Here is a 25,414-nt window from a genome sequence, read left to right on the forward strand (position 1 = left end):
ACCTGTTTTTGTTTATAAAATATTTACTTATTTGACTGTGCTGGGTCTTAGTTGTGGCGTGCGGGATTTTTAGTTGCGGCATGTGGGATCTAGTTCCCTGACCAGGGATGGAACCCGGGCCCCCTGCATTGGGAGCATGGAGTCTTAGCCACTGGACCACCAGGGAAATCCTGCCACCTGTTTCTATAAGTAAATATTTATTGGAACACAGTCACACTCATTCACTTGTATACTGCCTATGCCATTTGCACTCCAATGGCAGAGCTGAGTAGTTGCGACAGATTATATGGCTTGCAAAGCCTCAAATACCTGGCCATTAATAAAAATGGTTTGCTGACTCTGCTCTAGAGGTTCTCCATTATGGGCCGCACATTAAAATCACCTGGAGTGCTTTTAAAAGGGATCAACTCAGAGATTCTGATTAAATTGATCTGACATGGGATCTAAGTATTGGAATCAAGAACTTCAAAAATTTCCCTAGGTAATTCTAATATGCAGCTACAGTGGAGAATCACTGATATAATCCAGACTCCTCTCACAGGTAAGTCGGCCCAGATGTCAGGATATGTCTCCTTTTTGTAATGAATAACAACTACTAATATCTACAAATCCCTGTAAAGCACATCCATCTACATGGTCTCATTTGATCCTAGAACAAATCCGAGGTCCAAAGAGCAAAAAGCATTACTGTCCCTGCTTCACACATGACAGAATTCAGGTTCAGGGAAAAGTCATGTCCCCAAAGTCTCCTATTTAGTAAAGAGAAGCTAACACTCACGTGCAGGTCTTTTGAAACAAGTCCACTGACCACTGATATTAATTGTGCAAGTTACACATTTATATTTTATTTTGGCCAATGGAGTCCTACTTGCTTTCATGCTCTCAAGACATAGGACTATACCTACCCTTCCCAGAACACTTAGATATCTGCCTTCCTAAAGCAGACGATGCTCTGTGGAGTCCCTAGGATTCCTCAAGGTGACTGTGAGGGTAGAGTGAGGAGGAGAGGATTGTATGCATGCAGGTATGTGTGTGTACATCCAATCCCCATCCATCCCCACCTCAATTCAACCAGAGCAGGCATATTTTTTACCTGTTCAAGTATTAGGGTTCCACATACAATTCTGTTTGAATCAGGAGTTTCACCTTTGAAGACCACTGATCTGGCTCAGACCTTAGTCCGTGGTTTCGATCCAAGGTGGCACAGACACTCTGCCCCCGAATTCCTGTCACTTCTTACATCATCAACAAGTTCTTCTCTGTTGGTCTAAATGAAGTCTAAAATAATCGTTTCTCATAATGCCAATATTGGTATTGTTTTTTGAGAAATCAGACTTATTTTTAGTAGAACAGACATCTGTTAGGGTAACTGAAGCTTCTTGTTACTGCTTCCTGCCCACCTCATGCATCCCATAGAGTCCACATTGGGAAAGCATCATCCTCACCCACTCCCTCTCGCTGGGCCACAGCCGTTGTCCTGCCTGCTCACTATGTGCGCCTCCAGCATAATCCACTGGTGCTCCGCCTTGCTTCCACTCTTAGGCTTTCCTTTCCTGTGCAAGTGAGGCACTGATGATGGGAAGTGGGGGGCGGAGTGGGAATAAGACATATTCTTGCATTTCTTCATGTTTCCAGAGAGGAAGGAACTATTATTCCCCTCTCTACAGACGTGAGAAACCCTACAGTGGGCAGAACACATCCAGCTTTTCATTCTGTGACCTTATTTGCACCTTTCCACAAGAGGAGGGGTGACTAACCTGACTGGTCAGAGTCCAGGATATGCAAAGGGCTGAGTTTTTATCAGCATCAGTGCCTGAGTGCACGAGGTGTGCTGTGGTCCTGAACTGTGTCCTCATAAGTCAGGGTCTGTTCTCAAACCTGGCAGGAGGATTATAGTGAGAGGGAGTAGGAAGCCCCCACTGTGTAGATATATTTTTAGTTCCAAGAATGACAGAGACACTCAGGGTTACACCCTGGCATGACCTCATATTTCAACACTTATTTGAGGAGGCAATTACCAGTGAATCCTAAAGCCTAACTGCCAGAAGCACCCTATTGCTCAGTAAAAGCATAGTCCCTAAAGCTTACGACAGACACTGTAGCCTTAAATAAACATGAGACATCTTCACCTTCTTATTTTAACAGAGTCATGTCTCTCACTTTACTAATTCTCAAAATATACGGTTCCTTTTTACATACATACACAAACACTTTTAAACATAAATACCAAATTCAAGAGAATCAGATGGGTAGATAAATTTAGGAAGCCAAGAGCACAGAAGAAAAGGCCAGTCACCAGATTTTACAAATGATCATCTGAACTCCTTCTCTGGACATTCAACTTGATATATTATCCTAAATATCCCATGTCACATGGTCCACAAGGTCTTCCTTTAGGATTCAGAAGCAATCAATAGCCATACTTATCATTAAGATGGGTCCTGCCATCTCCACTTTGGCCTAGATCAGAGTAAAAAGCAGACAAAAAGCAAGCATTTTAGTACCTAAATTTCTATTACTTATTAGTATATTAGAAACCCAATCCATAGAAAAAGCAACCTGTGATAAGCATATGGGAAAACAAGCATCTCATATATTGCCTTAAGGGTGTAGTAGGAACATAAACTAGCATAATCCCTATAGAATGCAATTTATAGTCTCTTAAAAATGTTTGTAGCCTCTGATCCAGCATGTTGACGTTTAAGAATTTTTTTCTACAAGTACACCTCGACACTTGCAAAATTACACATATTAGAGGTTACTTATTGCAGACTTGTTTGTAATGGCAAAAGACAGGAAACACAGCAAATATTCACTGAGGAAACTGGTTAAATAAATAAAGGTATATCCATACTATAAAAAAGAACTATGCTACCATTACAAAAAAAAAAAAAAGAAATCTGTAAGTAGCTATGGAAGGATGTCCATATATTATTAAGTGCAAAACAGTAAAGTATAGAATATGCTTCCATTTGTGTAAAAAAAGTGATGAAATATTATGTATTTTATTGCTTACATAGGCATTTTACATTATATATATAAGAAGTCGTAAGAAACTGATATTTGGTTGTCTTTAGAAAAAAACTGAGTAGCTAAAGCACAGCTAGAAGATTTTTTGTTTCCCCACTTTAGAGAAAATTTAAAATACATGCAAAAGTAAAGAGAAAAATATAATGAACCTCCATGTACCCAGCACCCAGTGTTAACCATGATCGACATGTGGCAAATCCTGCTTTATCTCTTGCCCCTCCTCTATCTTCCCTCATCCTCCACCACTGGACTATTTTAAGGGAAATCCCAGGTATCATTCCATCTGTGAACACTTCTGTACATATTCCTGGAAGACAAGGACTTTTTCTAAAAAACATAACTCAATATCACTCACACTTTAAAAGAATTAACAATAATTTCCTAGTATCATCACATATGTAGCTAGTGTTCAAAATTATCTGACTGGCTTATAATTTTTTTTAATAATTGTTTGTTTGAATAAAGATCCAAACAGAATACACAAATTATATTTGGTTGATATGTCTCTTTAGATCCTTTAATCTACCCAGAAGGGAGACTTTTCCACTACATACTCTTGTAATGTTCTTATACTGAACCTTAAATATATATTACCTATTCAGAAACCTAAATAAATAAATATTAGAGGAAAAGAAAAGTAAAAACCATCTACCTTCAGGTGGGACCCACACACAGTAATCTGGATCATCTTCTGGATAGTTGGAGGAAAGTGTCAGTGGAAGCTGCAAAAACAGATAGGTTATTTTATTCAAAAGAATTTTAACTCTAAGAATTATTGTCCCTATCCCTGTGAGCAAACAAAAATTAAGAGAGAACAGCTTCCACTAATGATCTTGACATAAGTAACCAAAAATGGGGGAGCATTCTCTCTCTGAATCTTGATTTTTTTTCCACAAAGCCTCAACAAGCTGATTTTCAGCCAGTGAGAGTGATGTTTTTTCTAAAAGAGGCAGTCAAGACACGTGTGAACTCTAAATGATATCACCTCCACAGAGGAAAATTTGACATTGCCTTTTGATCCAGGTGCAGAAAAGTTAACAAAGCAAGCCTGACTGCTATCCTTTCAAAGGCCTGTTTGAAAGGTTTGTTGGTGGCCATCTGGGAACTTGGATTTCAAGAGGGTTCCCACTACCCTAACTGACAAAGAGTGGCCCACTGGGCCAAAACTGTTCGTAAAAACAATGTGGTTTATGCTGAACACCTGCTTTCCTTCTAGGACAATGGAATTTGGGTAGATGCCAGGCAGGGGATACCTATGTGATCAGTACCCAATATAAATCCTGGGTACTAAGTCTCTAATGAGCTTTCCTGGTTTCACAAGTTGTCACTCTTTGTGAGGGGAATTATGCACATCCTATGTGACGTCACTGGAAAAGGACCCTTGGAAACTTGTACCTGGTTCCCCGGACTTCACTCCATGTTCCTTTTCCCTTTGCTGGTTTTGCTTACTATTCTTGTGATGTAATAAATCACAACTGTAAGTTCCACCACATGCTGAGTCCTGTGAGGCTTCCTGTGAATTACCTAGCCTAAGGGTGGTCTTAGGGACCTCCCGACACCAATTCCGCTTCTGGGAACTTATAGTATCCATACAAACTATATACACATAAGGTTACTCATTATAGCACTGTTATAATAAAAGACTAGAAAGAACCCAAGTGTCCATCGATAGCGTACACCCGCACAGTAGGAAGCTCTCAGTGCACTGATATACAATGATTTCCACCACAGGTTTAAAAAAAAAAAAAAAAAAAAAAAATCAAAGTGTAGCATGCAGTATATTACATTCTACCTTTTGTGTAATAAAAAGAGGAAAATAATATATTATTCAAATGTCTTTGTATGGCATATTAGGATATGAAGAAAGATTCACAAATTAATAAAAGAGGTATGTGAGCAATTATAAAGAACAGAGCAGATAGAGACAAGAATAGAAAATCCAAAAAATAAAAATTCAAAAATAAAAATAAAAGAGCCCAGATTTCTAGAAGAGTGGGTAGAAGGCAGCTGGGAATTCTGCTAAAATAATCCCTGGATTCACTCTTCTGGATATGGCCCATGGCAAAGGGGTTCATTTTTACTTCCAGAAAAATGAAGATTATGACTAAAGCACTTACTTTGCCTCGACCAGGAGCTTTCTTTTTCTTCAATTCATCTCTGCTTTTCTCATAGTCATTCTTTGATGCTAATTTATGAAAAAGAAAAAAAAAAAGAGGCAATAGCTATTTCAGAAAAATAAAATGGAAAAGAAAAATTCTGCCCTAAAGAGCATTATAATTATTGAAGAAAACATCACAATCTAATTCTCAAAAATTCCTTCTACTACTGTAAAGACTGTGTAGAGAGAACTGTCCTTTCGTTAATAACCTTAGTTTTCAAATCCTAAGCTTGAATTTAATCACACCTTTCGAAAAGGTAAAGGAAAATGGGGCTGACTTTACTATTTTTCAATTTAATCATTACAGTTAAAAGCAGTAGAAAACCAGAAAAAAACAGTCCTTTTAATAGCCCAACCTTTCAACCAATTTATTTTAATACTGTTTGAATCACGCCCATGATAGGCACATATTCAACTCTGGGAGATGTAAAACTGTAGAGAGCTTTGCATGGCCAGAGGGAAACATGAAGGCATTAGGTGCTTTGGGGGTCGGGGTGGGGCGGGGGGGTGGGGAAACCCAGGCGACAGAGGAGGAAAAGAAAGGCAAACAGGATGGCACCAAACATGAACCTCTCACATATCCCAACTCTGTCCACAGCCCTGGCGGCAGCATCTACCCAGTGTCTGCGCCCTCGGGTCAGCTGCCACCCCCTCCTCTCTGACACCAGCTGGCTGCCTGTGTGTGCAGCAGCAGCGGAGTCGCTGCGCTACTTGCCTGAGGGTTCCTCACACGATGCAGCTGTCTCACTAATCTCGTGGTAACCTTTATTCTGTTCCACTTGGCCGAGTTGAGACATGTTTTCTATAAAATGCAGAACCAAAGCATACTGTATTACTTAATTCGTGGTGGGGAACCAAGAAAACAAATCAAAAGCAAGAAAAGCTAAGTACCTACATGATCATCCAGTTTTACTATCATTAGCTTCAACTAACCTTAATAAGGTTTTCAATAAATGTGTCTCCAGAGGTCTAACAGAGAACCACCAATTTTCCACTTCAAAAACTGGCCAACTCTGAGGTAAAACTTTTTAGCAATACTTACCAAACCCTTAAAAATGTACATATTCCTCGGCCTAGAAATTCTACGTCAAGGAACATATTCGAAGAAAATAATCAGAGATGAGCACCAAGATTTATTATATACAAGTATGTTTATAATAGCAAAAGCTAACAAGTAACTTACACGTATAATAACGTGGACTTAAGTAAATTATGGCACATTCATGTGATGGACCACTTTGCCCCTTATTAAAACCACATTTTAAAAGACTGTTTTAAGACACAGAAAAAAATAGGTTATAAAATAGCATGTACAATACAATCCCAATGTTATTTTATAAATAAATTAATTAAAAAATAAATGAATGCCTGGAGTAATCCCTAATCAGCTGGAGATTTACTAATTAATGTATCTTATAAACCAAATTTTTAAATCTGCTATTTTTAGACACACATATTTACTTCGGTCCCTTAAACAAAAAAGTACAATACTTACTGCTCGCCTCCCCACTGACCTGTTTATGTAACACCCTTACAATGGGTGGATCAAAGATTAGACTCTGAAAAAAGTATGTGTAGTACCTTTTTTGAAAAGGCCAAGCATTGTGCCAATAACAAAGGAAAATGCAAAAACAAAAGATTTACTTCTCATAGATGAGGAAACAATAACTTGTCTGTGTCTAAAACAGCTGAAGGTGACTCAGGAGAAGGTCTACATACCAGGCCTGGTGTTTTTACATGGACTTGCCTGGTTTGTTTTGGAAGTCCATATGCACACATTCCCACACACATTTAATGCCAGTGTTTTTTGCTTTTCCTCATGCTCCCTATTTTCTGTGCAGTCTTAATCTTGCTAAGCAGTTTGGCCAACCTGCAGGAAAATAACCCCTGCACCTGACAAGGGTTAAGAGGATACTAAAAAGATAAACAGTAATCTCTGGGCATGGGAGATTCCCCTTTTCTTCTTTGGACTTTTATGTATGATCCAAAGTTTCTAAAATGAACATACAAGCCTTTTATAATCAGAAGAAAACATATTTAAAAACTAATCAATTCCCTCTTTTATATTTTTCATCAGCCCTTTGTTGAGGTGGGTGAATATGACATATCAGGTTCTCTGCTAGGTACCATGGGCAAAAAGATGAATAAGGCATGATGCTTCCTGAGAAGTACATCCAGTGGGTACAATTATGTTTAGCCTCTGTTTCGGGGATGGGGGAAAAATGAATAAGGGGAGGCTTACCCCGAGACCACCTAATCAGGCCCCATCATCTGCCCTGTTCCACTGCCCTCCAATCACAGAGTGGCAGCAGCTCAGGACTGTTCCACAGCTGCTGTGGTTTCAGATTCCACAGCTTTCAACTTTCCATAATTCTGGAATACACTGGAAATACTTGCCCTTATTTTACAATGAGGATAAATAATGACTGGCAATCAGAGAAAGACCAGGAAAGTATGTTTCCACAGAGTCAGCTGTATCACACATCACAAAGTGTCACAAAGCGAAAATGCACAGGCAAGAACTGGCTTTGCTTTTTCAAACCTATCCACGATGAATGCATATGCCCACTGAATAGCACAGGAAGGAGAAAGAAGACATTACCATGATTTTTTGTTTCTTTAGAACATGTGAAATCTGTGGGAGGACCTGTTTCCTGCACTGCTCCTTCTGGCTCTACCTCCTGCTGCAGCCTACTGCTTCCTGCCTCCATTTTCTTCTTTTCATGCTCCTCCTTTTCTTTCTCCTCTTGCTCTTCCTCCTCCTCCTCCTCCTCTTCTACTTCAGGCTCATCCTTCATTCTCATTAGAGTTGGAGGGAGTTCTGGACGCTTGGGGGGTAACTTCTATGAGGGAAAAAAACCCATGAACAAGCAGTTCTACAATATGACAGAGACACATCTTTTCAAGGGGGTTAAGCTAAATGAGCAGAATGTCTAACTTCTCTAGGCGGATCAACCCTGCCGAAGTTTGTTGGAAGGAGGACTTTCACATGAAATATTATCCATCTACGAATCCTTAACAAATATGTTTGTTAATTTCTAGGGTCAAAAGAACATTAAGTATGAAACACTTGAAACAGCTTGTAGGGAACAAAAACATTTATTCCAGGTACGATTTACTGAGTACCAGCTGTAGGAATTCTGTCCTGTTACCCCTCATGATGTTAAATTCATTACAAATCTTAATTCATTACAAAATCTCCTAGGGAGTAAATCAGACACACATTTCTAAAAAATAAATCATTTGTGCAGCTTTTTCATTTTAGATTTAACACAATTTCAAGGAAACAAGAAACGTAAATCAGTAAAACAGATCCTGAAGAAAAAAAAATTTCTTGAATGAGGTCAAATATTCTAATCAAGACCTTTCAATAAAAGTAATTATTAGAAAAAGTTGATCACAGCTTAAAGAATAGGAAGAAGGTACCAAAGTATATGTTAGGTATATCATTTTTTAAATATAGGATTTAGCTCAGTAATCCTAAGGAGAGCTTTTTAGTAAAGAGTTTTTCTTCTAACTAAAACACCCTCTCCCCACCTCACAGAAAAGCCTCCATCACAGGTAAACCACATGGTACTCACTCAGGACACATGGTTGGGACTTCAGCCCTCTGCCACCAGAGGACAGTTTACCCTAATTCAAGGTGTTATGGACTGAACTGTGTCCCCCCAAAACTCATGTTGAAGTCCTAACCGCCAGTACCCCAGAATGTTACTTATTTGGAGATAAGGTCTTTAAAGAGGTGATTAAGTTAAAATAAGGCTGTTAGGGTGGGGCCCTAATCCAATATGACTGGTGTCCTTATAAGAAGAAGGAAAGCCGCCAGAGTTGCAAGTGCACAGAGGGATGACCATGTTAAGAGGCAACAAGAGGGCAGCCATCTGCAAGCCAAGGAAATAGCCCTCAGAGGAAACTAACCCTGCTGGCATGTTAATCATGGACTCCTAGCCTCCAGAACTGTGAGAGAATAGATTTCTTTTGTTTAAGCCACCTAGTGTGTGGTATTTTGTTATGGCAGCCCTAGCACATTAATACATAAGGTTATGCTCTTTGGGGTGATGAAAACCTTTTAAAAACTGACTCTATAAATAAGGATGTACAAAGAGCAAAAACATACATCAGTGAAGTATTAGAGGATAGTAGAAAGATCACAACTCAAGATATAAGACCTGGATTTGATTGCATCTAGTTACTTAATGATGGTGTGATCTTGAATTTAACCTCTCTGACCCTGCTCCTCAACTGTGGGCGGTAATAATTCCCACACATCATAAGGTGTTGGAAGGATTAAACAAAGTAAGAAAAACAATATGGCAGAACCAGGTGTAGAGATTATGTTACTACCAAGTGTTAGTTGACTCTGAATATTACAACATCTAACCACCAGGAAAAAAAGCAAAAAAACCCAAACAAACCCAGAAACCACAGGAGACCCTTTCTTAAACGCAACATTGATCACAAATTAATAAACCACTATTCTAATTCACAAATCGGTTACATGCAAATTGATTCACATGAATCGATTCATCAGTTCTTGATAAGCCTAGGCGGAAGAGAAAAATCCAAGAACGACGTCCTGGGAAAGATGTGATCATACCAAGCCCACAGCCACTTTTTACATGACTGTGGGATGAGGCATCTGAGTTTTGAAAAGAAAAGAGATAAATTAGCTCGGGATAACTCAAGAGCTAAAAGTTTAACACCTTGACCCACAACTTACCCCTATTGTTCCAGTTTTTAATTTGAATTTGCTTCCTCCTTTCATGGCACCAAAGAGAGGCAGTGTAAGCTTTTTAGCTTTGTTTTCTCCATCTGTAGCCTGACTTTCAGTTCTAGGAAGAAAGAATAATTATCTATTCCAGTGAGGCCAAGGTTTTATCTAAAAATACCATGGTAAACAAACTTTTGGCACCACAAAACTGTCCACAGTGAACATTTATGCATACACGAATAAGAAAGAGGTATTCAGGCCAGCAAAGTTTGAATGGACAACACTGCTGACTGTCACAGACACAGAGGTATTAAGGGCAAGATAAGGATACTACCTTAGTCTAGCAATTTACAACATGCTACATGACTTCACATTCATAAAATGATGCCTACAGTACACAGGTCACTGGCAAAGGAGAATACACAGGCATGCCCCATCCCCACTAAATGGCAGGAGGTGGATCCATGGTGTAAAGCCCTATTTGCCATCAACCTCTGAAGAGGACTCAGTGCTTGACTTACTTACCTGGAGGCCACACTTATCATAAGCACACACAACAGCTCTGAGCACAGAAGTTTAACAAACAAAAACGTATGTGTAAAGGGTGCGGGAGGCAGGATATCCTGTGTAGTGAGTAACAACAAAGACTTAATGAGAGACTCCACAACTGGCGAGCTTGTCAATGTTCTCAGTGGCTGAATATAGTTATAAAAGCTAAGCACATGAGGGTAAAGCTGAGGAAGAGCAAAGAGAAGAGACTGTAGAAATTAGAAAAGAGCAGGGGATGGGCTTCCCTGGTGGCGCAGTGGTTGAGAATCTGCCTGCCAATGCAGGGGACACGGGTTCGAGCCCTGGTCTGGGAAGATCCCACATGCCACGGAGCGACTAGGCCCGTGAGCCACAATTGCTGAGCCTGCGCGTCTGGAGCCTGTGCTCCGCAACAAGAGAGGCCGCGACAGTGAGAGGCCCGCGCACTGCAATGAAGAGTGGCCCCGCATGCCGCAACTAGAGAAAGCCCTCGCACAGAAACGAAGACCCAACACAGCCATAAATAAATACATACATAAATAATAAGTAAATAAATAAATAAATAAAATTAAAAAAAAAAAAGAAAAGAAAAGAGCAGGGGAAAAAAGAACAAAGCAAAAGAAAAACAAAAAGGATGGCAGTTGAGTTGACAAGACACTCAGAGAGTAGGCAGAGGTGACAATGACAAGATAGCATGAGGAGAAAGAGGGGAGAAAGCCCTATGCTTTCTTCACATTGACTACAGGACAACCCTGCCTTCTGGAATATAAGGACAGCACTGGCCCTCCTGGCTCACAGGGGCCCATACAAGAAACTGACTACGCTGCTCAACCCTGAAGCCCCATTTCCACTCCTGCCTTCTTTTACCTAAGTCTTACCCCCTCGGTGGTGCTCTTGAGCCTAGCCTCACCCCCCTTCTGTACCAGAGACAGACCCATTGCCTTGCTGAGGCCATCAGTGGAAATCCTGCCTGCTTGGCCTTAAAGACGCTCTGTCAAACATCCCTTACATCCCTTCCCCACAAGCGTCAGGAAGCATGGAAAGGCAAAGGCAAGAGCAACACAGATATTTTTCAGCTCCATTAAATAGCTTGGCTGGCCTGGAGGACATGCAAAGCCTCCCAAAGGAGAAGAAAAAGTAGAAGATGGGATCACAATCAAGAGTTGCTTGTGGGTGGAGCAGGGGTGGACTTAGGTAGGAAGTTTAGAAGTTTAACCCGCAAGTGAGAAGAGGAGGGAGAAGATACACAGCATCTGAAGGCCAGTATCCAAAGTAAGAAAGGGAGGAGGAACAAGACAGACACACAGACAGCAGGAGGGGAGGCTCTGGAGGAAGTTGATGTGTGTCTTCTAGCTCAGAACACCTCTCAGGGCTGACTTAGCAAATTAAAGGATTACAGAGCTGGAATTAAAACTCACTGTTAATTTGTCTCACCTGGGCTATGGCTCCTGAGTTTTTACCTTTTCTCCACAAAAACGATGTCACAAATAGTTGTTAAGTATATCAATGATAGTAAAAATTACGACAATGATAATACATATGCCAGCACTTTATTAAGTGCTATTCAGTTAATCTTTGCAACATCATTATTCTAATTTACAGATGAGGAAAGTGAAGATCAAAGAAGTTACATAACTTGCCTTAAAATTCCCAAAGACTAATTGACAGAGCTGAGAATGAAACCCAGGAAGTCTAACTCTAGTGCTAATCTACCTCCTCACTGTCAGTAAGGTAACTCAAACATCATTTGCGGCAAATAGACTTCCGTAGACTGATCTATGAATCACTGTATTAAATATCCAAACTACATATAAATCTTTGAACAAACCTGCTAGTAATTTGGGGATACATCTTCTGTGCAGATGATCAAGAGCTCCAGAAACGGTTGGCCATTACATTTTTGTAAACAGAGGTGCCTCTCAATTGATAGATACTCATCTATGCAATGCCCCCAGCATCAAGTTACAGGTTTTGTACACGGGGGTGAGGGGCTGAGTAGACGCTTACTGACAACCTAAAGCAGCACTGTCCAACAGAACTTTCTGGAATGATGGAAATGTTCTCTGTCTGCACTGTCCAATACAGTAGCCACTAGCCACATGTGGCTATTGAGCACTTGAAATGTGGCTAACGTGACTGAAGAACTGAACTTTTAATTTTGTTTAATTTTAATATCACATGTGACTATTGGGTGCTGTACTGAACAGCACGGACCTAAAGAAAACAAGAAACCTTCTATATTTAACTACCTTCATAAGTGAGTGAACGCACCTAGGTAGTACCACTTTTTGAGATGCCCATCTGGATTGTGTTTACTGAGGGTTGCTTACTTCTACAACCACCTACTCAACATTTTCAAAATTTGTCGACACCACATAGAAGACAATTTAAAAATATTGTCAAGTTGAAAGACTGGATCTCTCTCTCTCTCTCTCTCTCACACACACGCACACACACTCACTCACTCATAAATACTAGCCACGTCTGGGAAAAATTATTCTTAAAATCTTGTTTACAAATTACTCAAAAATCTTCTGGATGCCTGCAAATGGATTTGGGTTAATCTCTTCCAATAATTTCCCCAAAATCAAAGTTAACAATAAGATCAACTTCAGGGGATTATGCTTTTTCCCCTTTTTAAGGAAGAGATTCCACTTTAAAAAAGTATTTAAATATATTGAAGAGTTATCAACTGGTTCTTAAGAATGACAGATATAGGCATTAAAATGACCATCTGTACTCATATCTTTTCATCTGTGGTTTTAAAATCATAGATAAAAATGGTACTACATTGTAGTATTTGTATTTCTCTTATTATGCGTGAGGTTGAGTTTATATAGTTAAGAGTTATTTGTATTTCTTTTTCAGTGGCCTTTCAGTTGACATCCTTTGCCCATTTGTCTCTGGTGAATAGGTCTTTATATATTAGGGAAATTAACCTTTTGTGCATGTTGCTCTTTAAAGAAGTTTACTCTGCACTAAAAGTATTAAGTAAAAATTTAGAGCCCTCCAATGAAACAGGAATCAATATAGTTTTCCTTAAAAATCCAGTAGTGGTCTAAATTTCACAAATACACTGGGTTTTTAGTTACTCCATGAAACCACTGCCTTCTGTGCTTTAAAGAGTTTCTTATAGTCTATTTCTAGTCCATAGTGATTACCTAAAAAAATAAAGATATAATTCAAAATGTTATCTTTGTGAACATGCTTATTTAAAATTCCAAGTATAACTAAGACTTACTTTTTTAGTTCTGGAATCTCTGCTGGCTTTACAATTTTTATCAACCCTTTAAGTCTCTGCTGTTCTTTTCTCAGTTCAAAAGTTCTCAGGTGAAGTTTCTTCCGGGACACACCATCTAATGCATTCCCTGATTTCATTTCTGACATGAACGCATCTAAAGAGTCCTGAGATGGTGACTCTGATAGAGCTGTTCAAGAAAGGGATAATACATGTTTAGAAAGATGGCACCAAATATTTTAAAATTCAGCCCAAGTTTCCATAGAAAAGTCACTAACTTAAAGCTGGACAGAGGGGGCTTCCCTGGTGGCGCAGTGGTTGAGAATCTGCCTGCCAATGCAGGGGACACGGGTTCGAGCCCTGGTCTGGGAAGATCCCACATGCCGCGGAGCAACTAGGCCCGTGAGCCACAACTACTGAGCCTGCGCATCTGGAGCCTGTGCTCCGCAACAAGAGAGGCCGCGATAATCAGAGGCCCGCGCACCGCGATGAAGAGTGGCCCCCACTTGCCGCAACTAGAGAAAGCCCTCGCACAGAAACGAAGACCCAACACAGCCAAAAATAAATAAATAAATAAATAAATTTATAAAAAAAAAAAAAGCTGGACAGAGGACATTACTGATATTAGGAATTAAGGAAACTGGTTATACCTGGGAGATCTTAGAAAGTCACTTTGCCTCAATGGGCTTCATTCCCCTCATCTATTAAATAAAGAGGTTGAACCAAATAATTTATAATGTTCTTTCTAGTTCTAAAATGTTATGCTGCTCCTTAGAAAGGCTCCATATCCTGTAAATCTTAGTAACCAATGTAGCCTTAGTACCTAGCAAAGTGCACTACATACAGTAGGTGCTCAATAAATATTTGTTTAATGAGTCATTACCTTACCTTTGCCGGAGGCTTTCAGTCTCTCAGAAATTTCAGAGAGTTCCTTTTCAGCATCATTTAACTTTGCAACCTGTAACACCCAAATTAACAGGGTTAGCAAATGTTTTTCTTCTTTCAAAATGTGGTAGCTTTCCTTTTCTTCCTCCTCTTATTTTAATTATTGTGACAAGTTTTAAGAGGATTAATTCAGAAGTCCATTTAAATCTGCTCCTCATGGGGTTAACATTTTTCATTTGTTTATTTAAATCTAATTGAATGAATATCTGAATTAAAGAATCAAGAATTAAACAGAAGGAATGTACAGAACACAGACTTTATTTTACTCAAAAGAAAGAACTCAAGGGACTTCCCTGGTGGTCCAATGGTTAAGAATCGATCTTTCAATGCAGGGGACACCAGTTCGATCCCTGGTTGGGGAACTAAGATCCCACATGCCTCGGGGCAACTGAGCCCGCGTGCCACAACTAGAGAGCCCATGTGCCGCAACTAAAACCCAAAGTAGCCAATAAATAAATAAATAAATATTTTAAAAAAAGAAAGAACTCAAGGCATTTGTTTTCATTGATGAATCAAAAGGATAGATGTTAGATAATGTTTTAAGCTCTGAATACTACTTAATATAGTGAAAATACAGATCATCTTATGATCATTTCATGAAGGATACACTGTTTAAGACTACAGGCATAGCTCATTTTATGGAGCTTTACTTTACTTGCACCTTGCAGATACTGCATTTTTACAAATTGGAGATTTGTGACAACCCTGCATTGACAGAATGATGGTTAACATTTTTTAGCAATAAAGTATATTTAAAATATACATTGTCTTTTTAGAGATAGTGCTATTGCACACTTAATAGACTACAGCATACCTTTTATATGCACTGGGAAACCAAAAAGTTCGTGTGACTCACTTTATTACAATTTTCATTTTATTGCAGTGGTCTGGAATTGAACCTGCAGTACCTCTGAGGTGTGCCTGTATTACCAAACTACACTCCTCAAAATTCCTTTCACAATTCTTGGCTGCCAAAAGCCTAGAGTCAATTTCACCTCAGAACATCCCAATTTGGAACTTTTTCCTTTCTTTTTCTGGGGGTAAGATCATATCCAAAGAATGCTCATTAATGGATCACTACCCACCTAGAGATAGATATAGTCTCTAGCAACAAGTCAAACTTTTTTCCAACTTGGATAAGACTAGTTGTTTGTTATCATCAAATTTACAGATCACAAAAATTATACTTCAGTACTAGATTTCAATGCTATTGCTTTAAAAATTATAATTATAAAACAAATTTAAATAATACATTATTTTATTAAAAAAATTAAACTACCACAGCTACTTCTATAAATAAAACTTGCCAATGATTCGAAGGTCTCTGGCTTCTCATCAATCTTCCCAGCCTTCTTCATTCGGTTCAGACGCTTCTTTTCAACCAGGCCAGTCCGATCAAGAAACGTGTCATCATCACTATCATAAAAGTCTTCATCTTCCCAGTTCTTGGCTTTCCTTTTCCGAGATACTAGAGGTAGATAAAATAAATGATAATGAATCAGTTTAAAAAAAAGAAAAAGAAATAAGGCAAGTAGACAAGCAGCTTAAAATATCACCATCAGTTATTAAAAGAGAGGATTCAACAAGCTGCCAAACTACATACAGAAACAGAGGGCTAAACCTTGAAGACATTATTACAAGTGAAACGAGCCAGACACCAAAGGACACATATTGCATGATTCCACTTACATGAGGTACCTAAAATAGTCAAATTCAGAGACACAGAAAGTAGAACACTGGTTACCAGGGGCTGGGGGGAGGAAGAATAGGAAGTTACTGTTTAATGGGTACAAGGCTTCAGAATGGGATGACGAAAAAGTTCTGAGATGGACGGTAGTGATGGTTGCACAACATGAACATATTTAATGCCACTGAACTATATACTTAAAAATGCTTAGGAACTTCCCTGGTGGTCCAGTGGTTAAGACTCCATGCTTCCACTGCAGGGGGCACAGGTTCGCTCCCTGGTTAGGGAACTCAGACCCTACACGCTGCGTGGTGCGGCCAAAAAATAAATTAAAAAAAAAATTTTTTTTAAATGCTTAGAATGCTAAATTTTATGTTATGTATATTTTACCACAATAAAAAAAAAGTTAAAACAAAGGGTTAATTTATTTAATGAGCAAAAGCTCTCAAAAATCAATTAGCAAAAAAGGAAAAAGATAAATGAGGAAAGGGCCAATAATCCAAAAGAAAATTTTAAAAGTAATAAAAATAGTTCACAAAAAATGAAATACAAACGCCCAACAAACATTTGAAAAGATGTTAAACTTTTTTTTAATAATTAAAAAACACAAACTAAAATAATGAGATACCACTCACCTATTAGACTAGAAAAAACAGAAAAAGATTAATAATGCCTAATTTGGTAAGGATATGGGGAAATAGACTCTCAAACAGCTGGCTGGAATGCATATTGACACCATCTTTCTGATGGTCAATCTTACAACAGCTGTCAACATTAAAGACGCAATTAATCCAGGATTCTACTTAAAGGAATTTATCCTATACATATCAATGAAACATTGCAACCATGAAAACCAGGGGACTATGGTAGCTATTACTTTTTTGTCTACCCTATGTCATCTTACTCCCCTTTTTCTGGTAAAAGTACCCCCTTTCCTCTAGAAAATTCCTCCCCCATTCCATCTGGATTAGGGGTAGTCATGTGACCAGAGCCAGATCAATAAGAATCTTTCCCTTATAGTTACACTTAGATACAGGGGAAAAGAGGCTCTCTTTCCAATGAGGTTATTAAAGAGAGAAAATATAAATCCAGGGCTGTAAGCATCCATCTTTTCCGCGTGCGGTAAGAATCTGTCTGCAAAATAAAACCATGCATTCATGAGACAGACTCACTCACAGATACACATATATAAGTTGTATGCGTCCTGGTGATACTGAGTTCCGGTTTTGTAGCACTAAGTTCTGCTTCCAGAACTTGAGGTCCTGGTTCATGCAGTTCTTCCTTCAGTCCTGTGAGGTACTCTTCCCAGCTTCTGCAGCCAATAACCTTTCCCCCTAAGCTAGTTTGAATTAGGTTTCTATTATTTGCAACCAAAACAGTCCTTATTAATATAAACCTGATAATTTCCAGGTTAAGATGGTACACTGAACACACATAACTAATTTTGTTCTCTCCCCATACCCCACTAAAACTGCAGCAAAGAGATCTTTTTTTTAAAGACACTAATCTACAAAGACAGGGAGAATAGTCGTGGGGACAGTAACACCAAATTTTTGGAAATTAAAAAGCAGACAGATAAGTGGAAATTAACTTAGCAGAAATAAAATATAAAAAATTGATCCTAAACCAACAGTGGGGAAAGCTGAGAACCAAACTGATTATACTACAGAATCCTCAAAAGGATCTGGAACTGGGGCTGGATAGTAGTGCTAAAATAAAGAGGACTGAGTAAAAGCTGATTGAGAAACAGATCCTCCTTCTCCCTGGCTACTCACCTCCTTCCCACCCCCAGGAAAAACACAGAGTTTAAGACAGAAAGTCTTTGAACTATGGGTTGACTAGTACAATTGAGGGCATGGGTACTACATTCAAAAAACAGTACTCTCCTGAAAAGAGGTGAATGCTGAGAACACGCTCAGCCATCTCCACCACGCAGCTCTAGGAATGCTGGCAGCCAGTCCTCTCCCTTCATGCGGGAGACTGGAAGAGTACTCTCTGGGGAATCTTGCCAGCAGAAAAAGGAAAATCTAAGGATACTTACATGGAGAGTTCCCCAGCAAAAGGCCCACCCACATCATTGTATAGTGTTCCTCAAACTTAACAAGCCCCACCTATATATTCCAAGCTGCCAACCACATTTTTTGTCCCTATATAAGTAACTACAGCCAAGAAATACATAACATCTGAGAAAAACCTCTGCCATGCACGATAGGTACCAAATAAACAAAAAGAAAAAACAACCTGGAGAAAACAGATTAGCAGAGAGATGAGACATTAATAATCCATGAACAACAACAGGATATTATGTTTTAAAAATGAATATTCAAAGAACAAAAGTGAGCTTTGGAAATTAAAATCTTGATAGCAAAATTAAGACAGAAAGATAAAGTTGCTGAAATATCCCAGAAAGAACAAAAAACACAAATAGAAAAGAAAAGCGAAAAAAAGATAAGAAACTTAGATGATCGGTCCAAGAGGTTCAATATCTAAAATAACAAAATTCCAGAGAACAGAGAAAACAGAGGGATGAAATGATGGAATGGCACAATTCCAGAAATGTTCCTAAACTGATTTCCAGATCAAATGGACCCAACAAGTACCCAAGGGAAATGGATGAAAATATACCCACAGAAAGGTACATCACAGTTAAGTTTCAGAGCCTTGAGAACAAAGGGAAACTTACAAACTTCTAGCGAGAGGGGGGAAAAAAAGATGACATACTAGAGATCAGGAAAATGAATAGTTTAGGACTTTGATAGCAACACTGGATGTCAGGTAAGAGCAATGCCCTCAAAGTTGTGAAGGAAAATTACTTCCAATTTAGAATTCTATTCCCAGCCAAACTATTAACCAAAAGTAAAGCTAGAACAATTATATTTTCAGAGTGGAGGGTTTAATAAAGTTGACTTGCTATATATCCTTTCTTAGTAATCCACTAGAGGATGTCCACCAAAACAACAGTAGACCAAGAAAAATGGAAGATGTGAACTCCATTGAAGATTATATCCGTGCCCCCTATTGTTGCACCAGCTTTCTATCCTGCCAAAACTACAGAAAGATGTGCTCCACTAAAACAAGGGAATAAACCAAGAAATATGAGAATCTGAGAATCACAAAACAGAAAATCCATCCCTGGAGAATGAGAAAGGAAATCTCAAGGAAGACAGCAAATGAAGTCCCAAATGACTGTTCTGCAGCAGGCCTAGAGAGTGGTCATCCTTAAAAGAATGAGAAGAGTCCTCTTCAGGAGAAATGTCTCCAAAAGAGTCAGAACTGATAAATTACTTAATGTGATTGACCATATGGAAAGACATACTGAAAGGCTACTGAAAGGTGTGGGAAGAATGAGTAAGAGGTACCAAAAAAATCAAACACATGAAACACATACACAATTATTAACTTTAGAAAAACAACAAAAAAAAACCCTGCTCAGTTGTGACTAATATTTGCATAAATGTAACCATGTAAATATCAAATACTAATTTAAGTCAATAGATAATGTTTAAATGACTCAAAATATAATAGCATATTCATGTTTTTTAGAAATATGAATTTTTTTTAACATTTATTCTTTTTTTATTGAAGTATAGTGATTTATAATACTGCATTAGTTTCAGGTGTACAGCACAGTGATTCCATTTTTGTTTTGTTTTGTTTTTTTTGCAGGTTATATTCCATTACAAGTTATTAGAAATACGGATATTTTTAAATGCCAGAAGAAATAACTGAAAGAGTTAAAAATCTTCTAGGGGGCTTCCCTGGTGGCGCAGTGGTTGAGAATCTGCCTGCCAATGCAGGGGACACAGGTTCGAGCCCTGGTCTGGGAAGATCCCACATGCCACGGAGCGACTAGGTCTGTGAGCCACAATTGCTGAGCCTGCACGTCTGGAGCCTGTGCTCCGCAACAAGAGAGGCCGCGATAGTGAGAGGCCCACGCACCGCGATGAAGAGTGGCCTCCACTTGCCGCAACCAGAGAAAGCCCTCGCACAGAAACGAAGACCCAACACAGCCATAAATAAATAAATAAATAAATAAATAAATAAAATTAAAAAAAAAAAAAAAGCCTTCTAGGGATGAAGACTGGGGAGGGGCAGGACAAAGAACAGGTATATTTAGTTATAAGCCTTCAGTAGTTTTAAATTATATGTAAGTTACTTTGCAATAAAATTAATTTTAGAATAAATAAAAAATAATTATATACCCAGACAGATTTTTAAAAAATAAGGTAAATTTAATGCAATGACATGGGTAATGTCCATGATACATTCTTATGTTAAAATGTCACAAAAGAATATTATAAGTAACATAAATGCATTTGTGTATGCGTGGTTTTTTTTTGTTAAAGGATCTACTTCTGAACACACATCTATAGAAAATGTCTGGGAGAATATAAGTAAACAATGGTTACCTTTGGGTATGGAGATAGGGAATTTTTTCTTTTCACTTCATAGAATTCTGTACGATTTACATTTTCCCCCTAAAAAGAGGTTTTGTAACCTTATGTGTTAAATTTCCCTTCCTTCTATCCTTCTTTTTTTTGTTTGTTTTTTTTAAAGAAAAGTGTTCCCACGTACTCACCTGCCTCCTGCCGCAGCAATCCCAAAGTATCAAGGATTCGACAAGCTTCCAGTGAGCACTGGATCATTGCCTCTTTTTTCTTTCCTGAGTGAATAGCCTCAGCCACTAGCTGTTTTCCAGTTGAATCATCCACAGGTAATCTGCATTGGTTTGGGGGGAATTATAGCACAGCACTAAGCTCCAATTCTCATGAAAAAAATTAATATTTTATGATAATAGTCATATTTTTTGAGATGGCTTTTTAATCTCTCAGTTCATTTTGTTCTATCTTGCCAAGGTTGGACTTCAAATCCTTTCCTTCCACCTTTTACTCATCCCACCCTAACCCCAACGTGCTACTAAACTATCAAGGTCCAAATTCAGGAATAGGCTAAAATTAAGATTAAAGTTGCTCTTTGGGTTGTTGTCTGTAACCATAAATTAAACCTGAAATTGACCACTTTCCAGAAATGGATGTTAATGAGAAAAGAACATACCTCACCCTGCAAAGCCAAGTGCTATGACCCTGTTCATCAAATTCATATTCTAATTCTTCTCCTGTGGAAGGAAGAAAGACAAAACAATTTTAATAGCATCTGAAAGTTACTAGTTGATACAAAGGGAAAAGACAGCAAAGGTTAAGTAAGAATATAAAGTTCTCATACCACATTGAATACTAAATTTCAAAGCATTTCACTTCCTATTCCTAGGAATTATTATCTGATAATAAAATTAGAATGAGCTTGAGGCAGAGAAAAGCCCAAACTCAAATCAAAACAACTCTCCATACACAGGTTTGTCCCCTATATAGGAGCTTTCACACTTATAAGTTGTAGACTTAGTGTTAATTTATCATGGTTGCCTAGTTTTTAGAAGCATAAATATTAAGTGCAGAATGCAAGCAGTTCATATATATATTTACACTCATACACATGCGCACACATACACATAGATGTTCTCTCAAAGCATTTCTACTGAAACTATTCTCTGCGGAAACATCCTTTAAATCATACAAAGTGAAAATCCATGTTAAGAATTACAAAAGATCAGGTGAATAAGAAACAAAAAAATGACAAGAAGTTGGGTCAATCCCCCCACCACCCCAGTCCTGGATCTTTTGACAAGAATCGGATGAAGTCAGGCAAAAGTACTTCCTTTTTTCCAAGATGTGAAAAAATAACAAAATTCTTACTATTTTCAAAATAAACCTGAAGCAACTGACCACACAGGCAAGAAATGAACAAGGAGGAGAGCAGATAAATTACAGCATTGCCAAGTACCTGAAGATCTGGAAAACCACCCTGTTGTGGATACATTATACTGGCAGTGTCAGAATCTGTTTACATACCTTCTCGGTCAAAAAAACCTTGGAGAGCCTTTTTTGGATCCTTTATATAAAAGGCCTCTCTTTCCTGCTGAAACTCTAAGACAATAGGGTTCTCTTCAGCCTCATCCTCTACAGCATCTTCTCCTACAGGACACGGGAAAGAAACAAAAGACAATCAGACATAAGAGACTATCTGAATGACACCCATTATCCCTTCAGGCTGGATAAAGATACAGTTATCAGTGATGAAAAGAAAGGTGGGGGCGGGGGGGGGGGAGGAGGACAACCACAAGACCATCCGTATGAACATCTTCAGGTTTTCTAAACTGTGTGACAAGTTAAAACTTGTTTTCATGGCATCTTATTTTTGTTCTCCATCACTATATGTATTGATATTTTAAAAGCAAAATTACCTACCACATTCTCTATGTAAAAAAAAAAGAAAAAGAAGTTCCTCAGCCTGGCATTCTCACTCTCTCACACCCAGGTCTAATACTTTGTCTTCAATATAATTTCCCAATACTTATCATATCCACCAACAGACTGCTCTACTTAGTACTCCCTTAAAATCATCAATCCCTGCCCCAAATACCACCCCAATGCTCAGCTTCTTAAGGGCTTCTTTTCCTTTCCTTCAAGTCCCAGCTCAAAACCCTTCTGTTTATAAACTTATAAACTGTCCCAACGATCTGTTACTGCTGCCCAACAGAAATATAATGAAAGCCATATATGCAATTTACATTTTCTAGTAGCCACATCAAAAAAGAGAAACAGATGAAATTATTATCAAGGAATCTACATAAAAATATTATGGGGGCTTCCCTGGTGGCGCAGTGGTTGAGAATCTGCCTGCCAATGCAGGGGACACGGGTTCGAGCCCTGGTCTGGGAAGATCCCACATGCCGCGGAGCAACTGGGCCCGTGAGCCACAACTACTGAGCCTGAGCGTCTGGAGCCTGTGCTCCGCAACAAGAGAGGCCGCGACAGTGACAGGCCCGCGCACCGCGATGAAGAGTGGCCCCCACTCGCCGCAACTGGAGAAAGCCCTTGCACAGAAACGAAGACCCAACACAGCCAAAAATAAAAATAATAAATAAATAATAAATTTTAAAACTTTAAAAAAAAAATTATGAACATTTTACATTCTTTTTTCACACTAAGTCTTTGAAACCCAGTGTGTATTTTACATTTACAGCACATGTCAATTTGGACTAGCCACACTGTAAGTTCCCAGTGTGGCTGATGACTACCATACTGGATAGTGCAGGTCTAGGTCCTCAGTGACTGCCCCCTTCTCTGAACCCTTACCCTAGCATACTAATGGTTTCTAGCTTTTGCTTGGCACTTACCACAAGTAATTTCATAAGATTTATCTGTCTTCCCAACAACATAGTAAGGCCATCTTCTAGCTTTTCAAAATCCTAGCTCCTGAATACCCATCCTCCAAAATGTCTGGTTTTATGGAAAATTCAATTTATTCCTCTGATTAGATATTTTCACATTTCAGGGTATTTACACAAAGTATGAAAAATTCAAAAGAACTCCTATATTGAATAACATTCCGTTTTATTTGATTGAATGTAGTTTCACCCCCTTTAGCAATAATCAGTAGTTAATTAAATAAATTTTAATGGTTAAAAATAATAAACTATATGCTGAGGAACTTTTGAACAAAGGAGTGCACTGTAAAGCACATTAAAAGAAATCAATAGTGCCCATAATTCAATTTTTTGGCATCAGAAAAGTTAATAAATCTGAGTTTTGGTAACCTAATGTGCAAACTGTATTTGTCCTATCTCAAAGTCATGAAAGCTGTACGATAAAAAGAAAAACAAAAAAACCCAAACAAAAAAAAACCCAAAAAACATTTAAGGGTACTAGTAGAAATGAATTTAAAATATTAACCTCTGGCAGCAATTTTGATTCCTTACCCATTCCCCAGGTGCAGCCCATTTCATCATCTTGACTACTAGTATTTCTCTTTCTTTCAGCTGTATCCGTTTCCTCTTCTTCATCTGAGTCTTCTCCCAGCATCTTCTTCTCCAACATCATTTGTTGCTGCTTGCGCAATTCCTTCAACTGCGTTACTGTCAACTCAGATTCTGCCTCTCGGTCTTCCTCTGGTCCCTGATGGATCAAGCAAAAGAATTCTTTTACAGTTGACTGTTGAAGTCACTTTCAGAAATATGGCAATGTGTACAGAGGTCTGGAGAAGAGGGTCCAGATTCCTCCACTTTTGTAATCGCTGACTGAGACAATCTCCTTCCTTAGTGAAAACTTAACGAGCTCAGGAACGCAGCCGGGTGCACTCCAGAGACTGCAATTCTAGGTTTTTCTACTTACCTGAAAAACAAAGAGCCGGGTGCTGCCTCCAAAGCGAAGAACATGCCCGACGTGGACCCGACAATAGGTGCGGGGGGGGATGCGGGTTTTGTTAAGAAAAGTGCCGTGGGTGCTTCCCAAATCGTAGAGGTAGAAGCCAGGCCCGTGGCCGTCGCATTCTGCCTCGAGACCGGACACCCTGTGCTGCAGCACAGCGTGGTAGCGAGACACCGAAGGATGCTCCAGGCACACGTCGCAGCTAGCGAGCCTCCCGAAAAGACAGCAACTCATCCCTTTCAAACTCCGGGTGCCAAGGATGGTGCCGCCCTTCAGCGTCTCTAGGCTGTAGGGGGCCGTGGCGGGGCCGCCCCACGGAGGCTCTCGGTAAGGGGGAGCCGGGGCCGGGCCGCCAGGGGAAGGAGCCGCTGTGGGGGGCCGCGGCTGCTCCTCCGCTGGACCCCTAATCTCCCCGCTGTCCAGCAGGGCTGGCGGGACTTCAGGCTCCGCGGAATCAGAGTCCGGCAGCGCCGTGGGCCTTTCCTTCTTTACCTCCTCAGGGTTTGAAGGATTGGTGGCCGGGGCTTTGCCCCGCACCGCCGGGGGCAAGGGTAGGCCTGGCTTCTTGAAATCGCCATTGAGTTCCTGCGAAGCCAGCGGCTCGGACTGAGAAGGACTAGCGGCCATCATCAAGCGCGTGCAGCCTCGAAATCTGTTCCTGGGAAACCTCAGCCCCTCGGTCTCTACATTCCTCTCCACGCCTCCCTCTCCCCAGCCCCCAGCGGCTTCTCTGGCAGCGACGGTGGAGTTGCTCCTTCACGACCTAGAGCGTTGTGAAGAAGTGAGTATCCTGGGAATTTATAGGAAGAGGAAAGCAAAACGGCGGTCGGGGTACTGTCGGAATGGGGACATC

General features: G+C 39.5%; 1 protein-coding gene across 1 annotated transcript; it reads right to left on the reverse strand.

The window, feature by feature from the left end:
• Positions 1 to 25,404, reverse strand: SLC4A1AP (solute carrier family 4 member 1 adaptor protein). Its single transcript, XM_057558428.1, has 14 exons — positions 24,526 to 25,404; positions 24,114 to 24,309; positions 22,204 to 22,326; positions 21,353 to 21,413; positions 20,877 to 21,016; positions 15,918 to 16,078; positions 14,554 to 14,623; positions 13,669 to 13,855; positions 9,909 to 10,020; positions 7,791 to 8,031; positions 5,904 to 5,990; positions 5,148 to 5,215; positions 3,683 to 3,752; positions 1 to 2,460 (listed from the first exon to the last, which is right to left on the reverse strand). The coding sequence occupies exons 1-14, from the start codon at positions 25,189 to 25,191 to the stop codon at positions 2,411 to 2,413; spliced, it is 2,232 nt and encodes a 743-aa protein (XP_057414411.1). The 5' UTR covers positions 25,192 to 25,404; the 3' UTR covers positions 1 to 2,410.
• Between the last annotated feature and the right edge of the window lie 10 nt (positions 25,405 to 25,414).

Source organism: Balaenoptera acutorostrata, chromosome 12 (genome assembly GCF_949987535.1).
Source record: "Balaenoptera acutorostrata chromosome 12, mBalAcu1.1, whole genome shotgun sequence".
Taxonomy (NCBI): Eukaryota; Metazoa; Chordata; class Mammalia; order Artiodactyla; family Balaenopteridae; genus Balaenoptera; species Balaenoptera acutorostrata.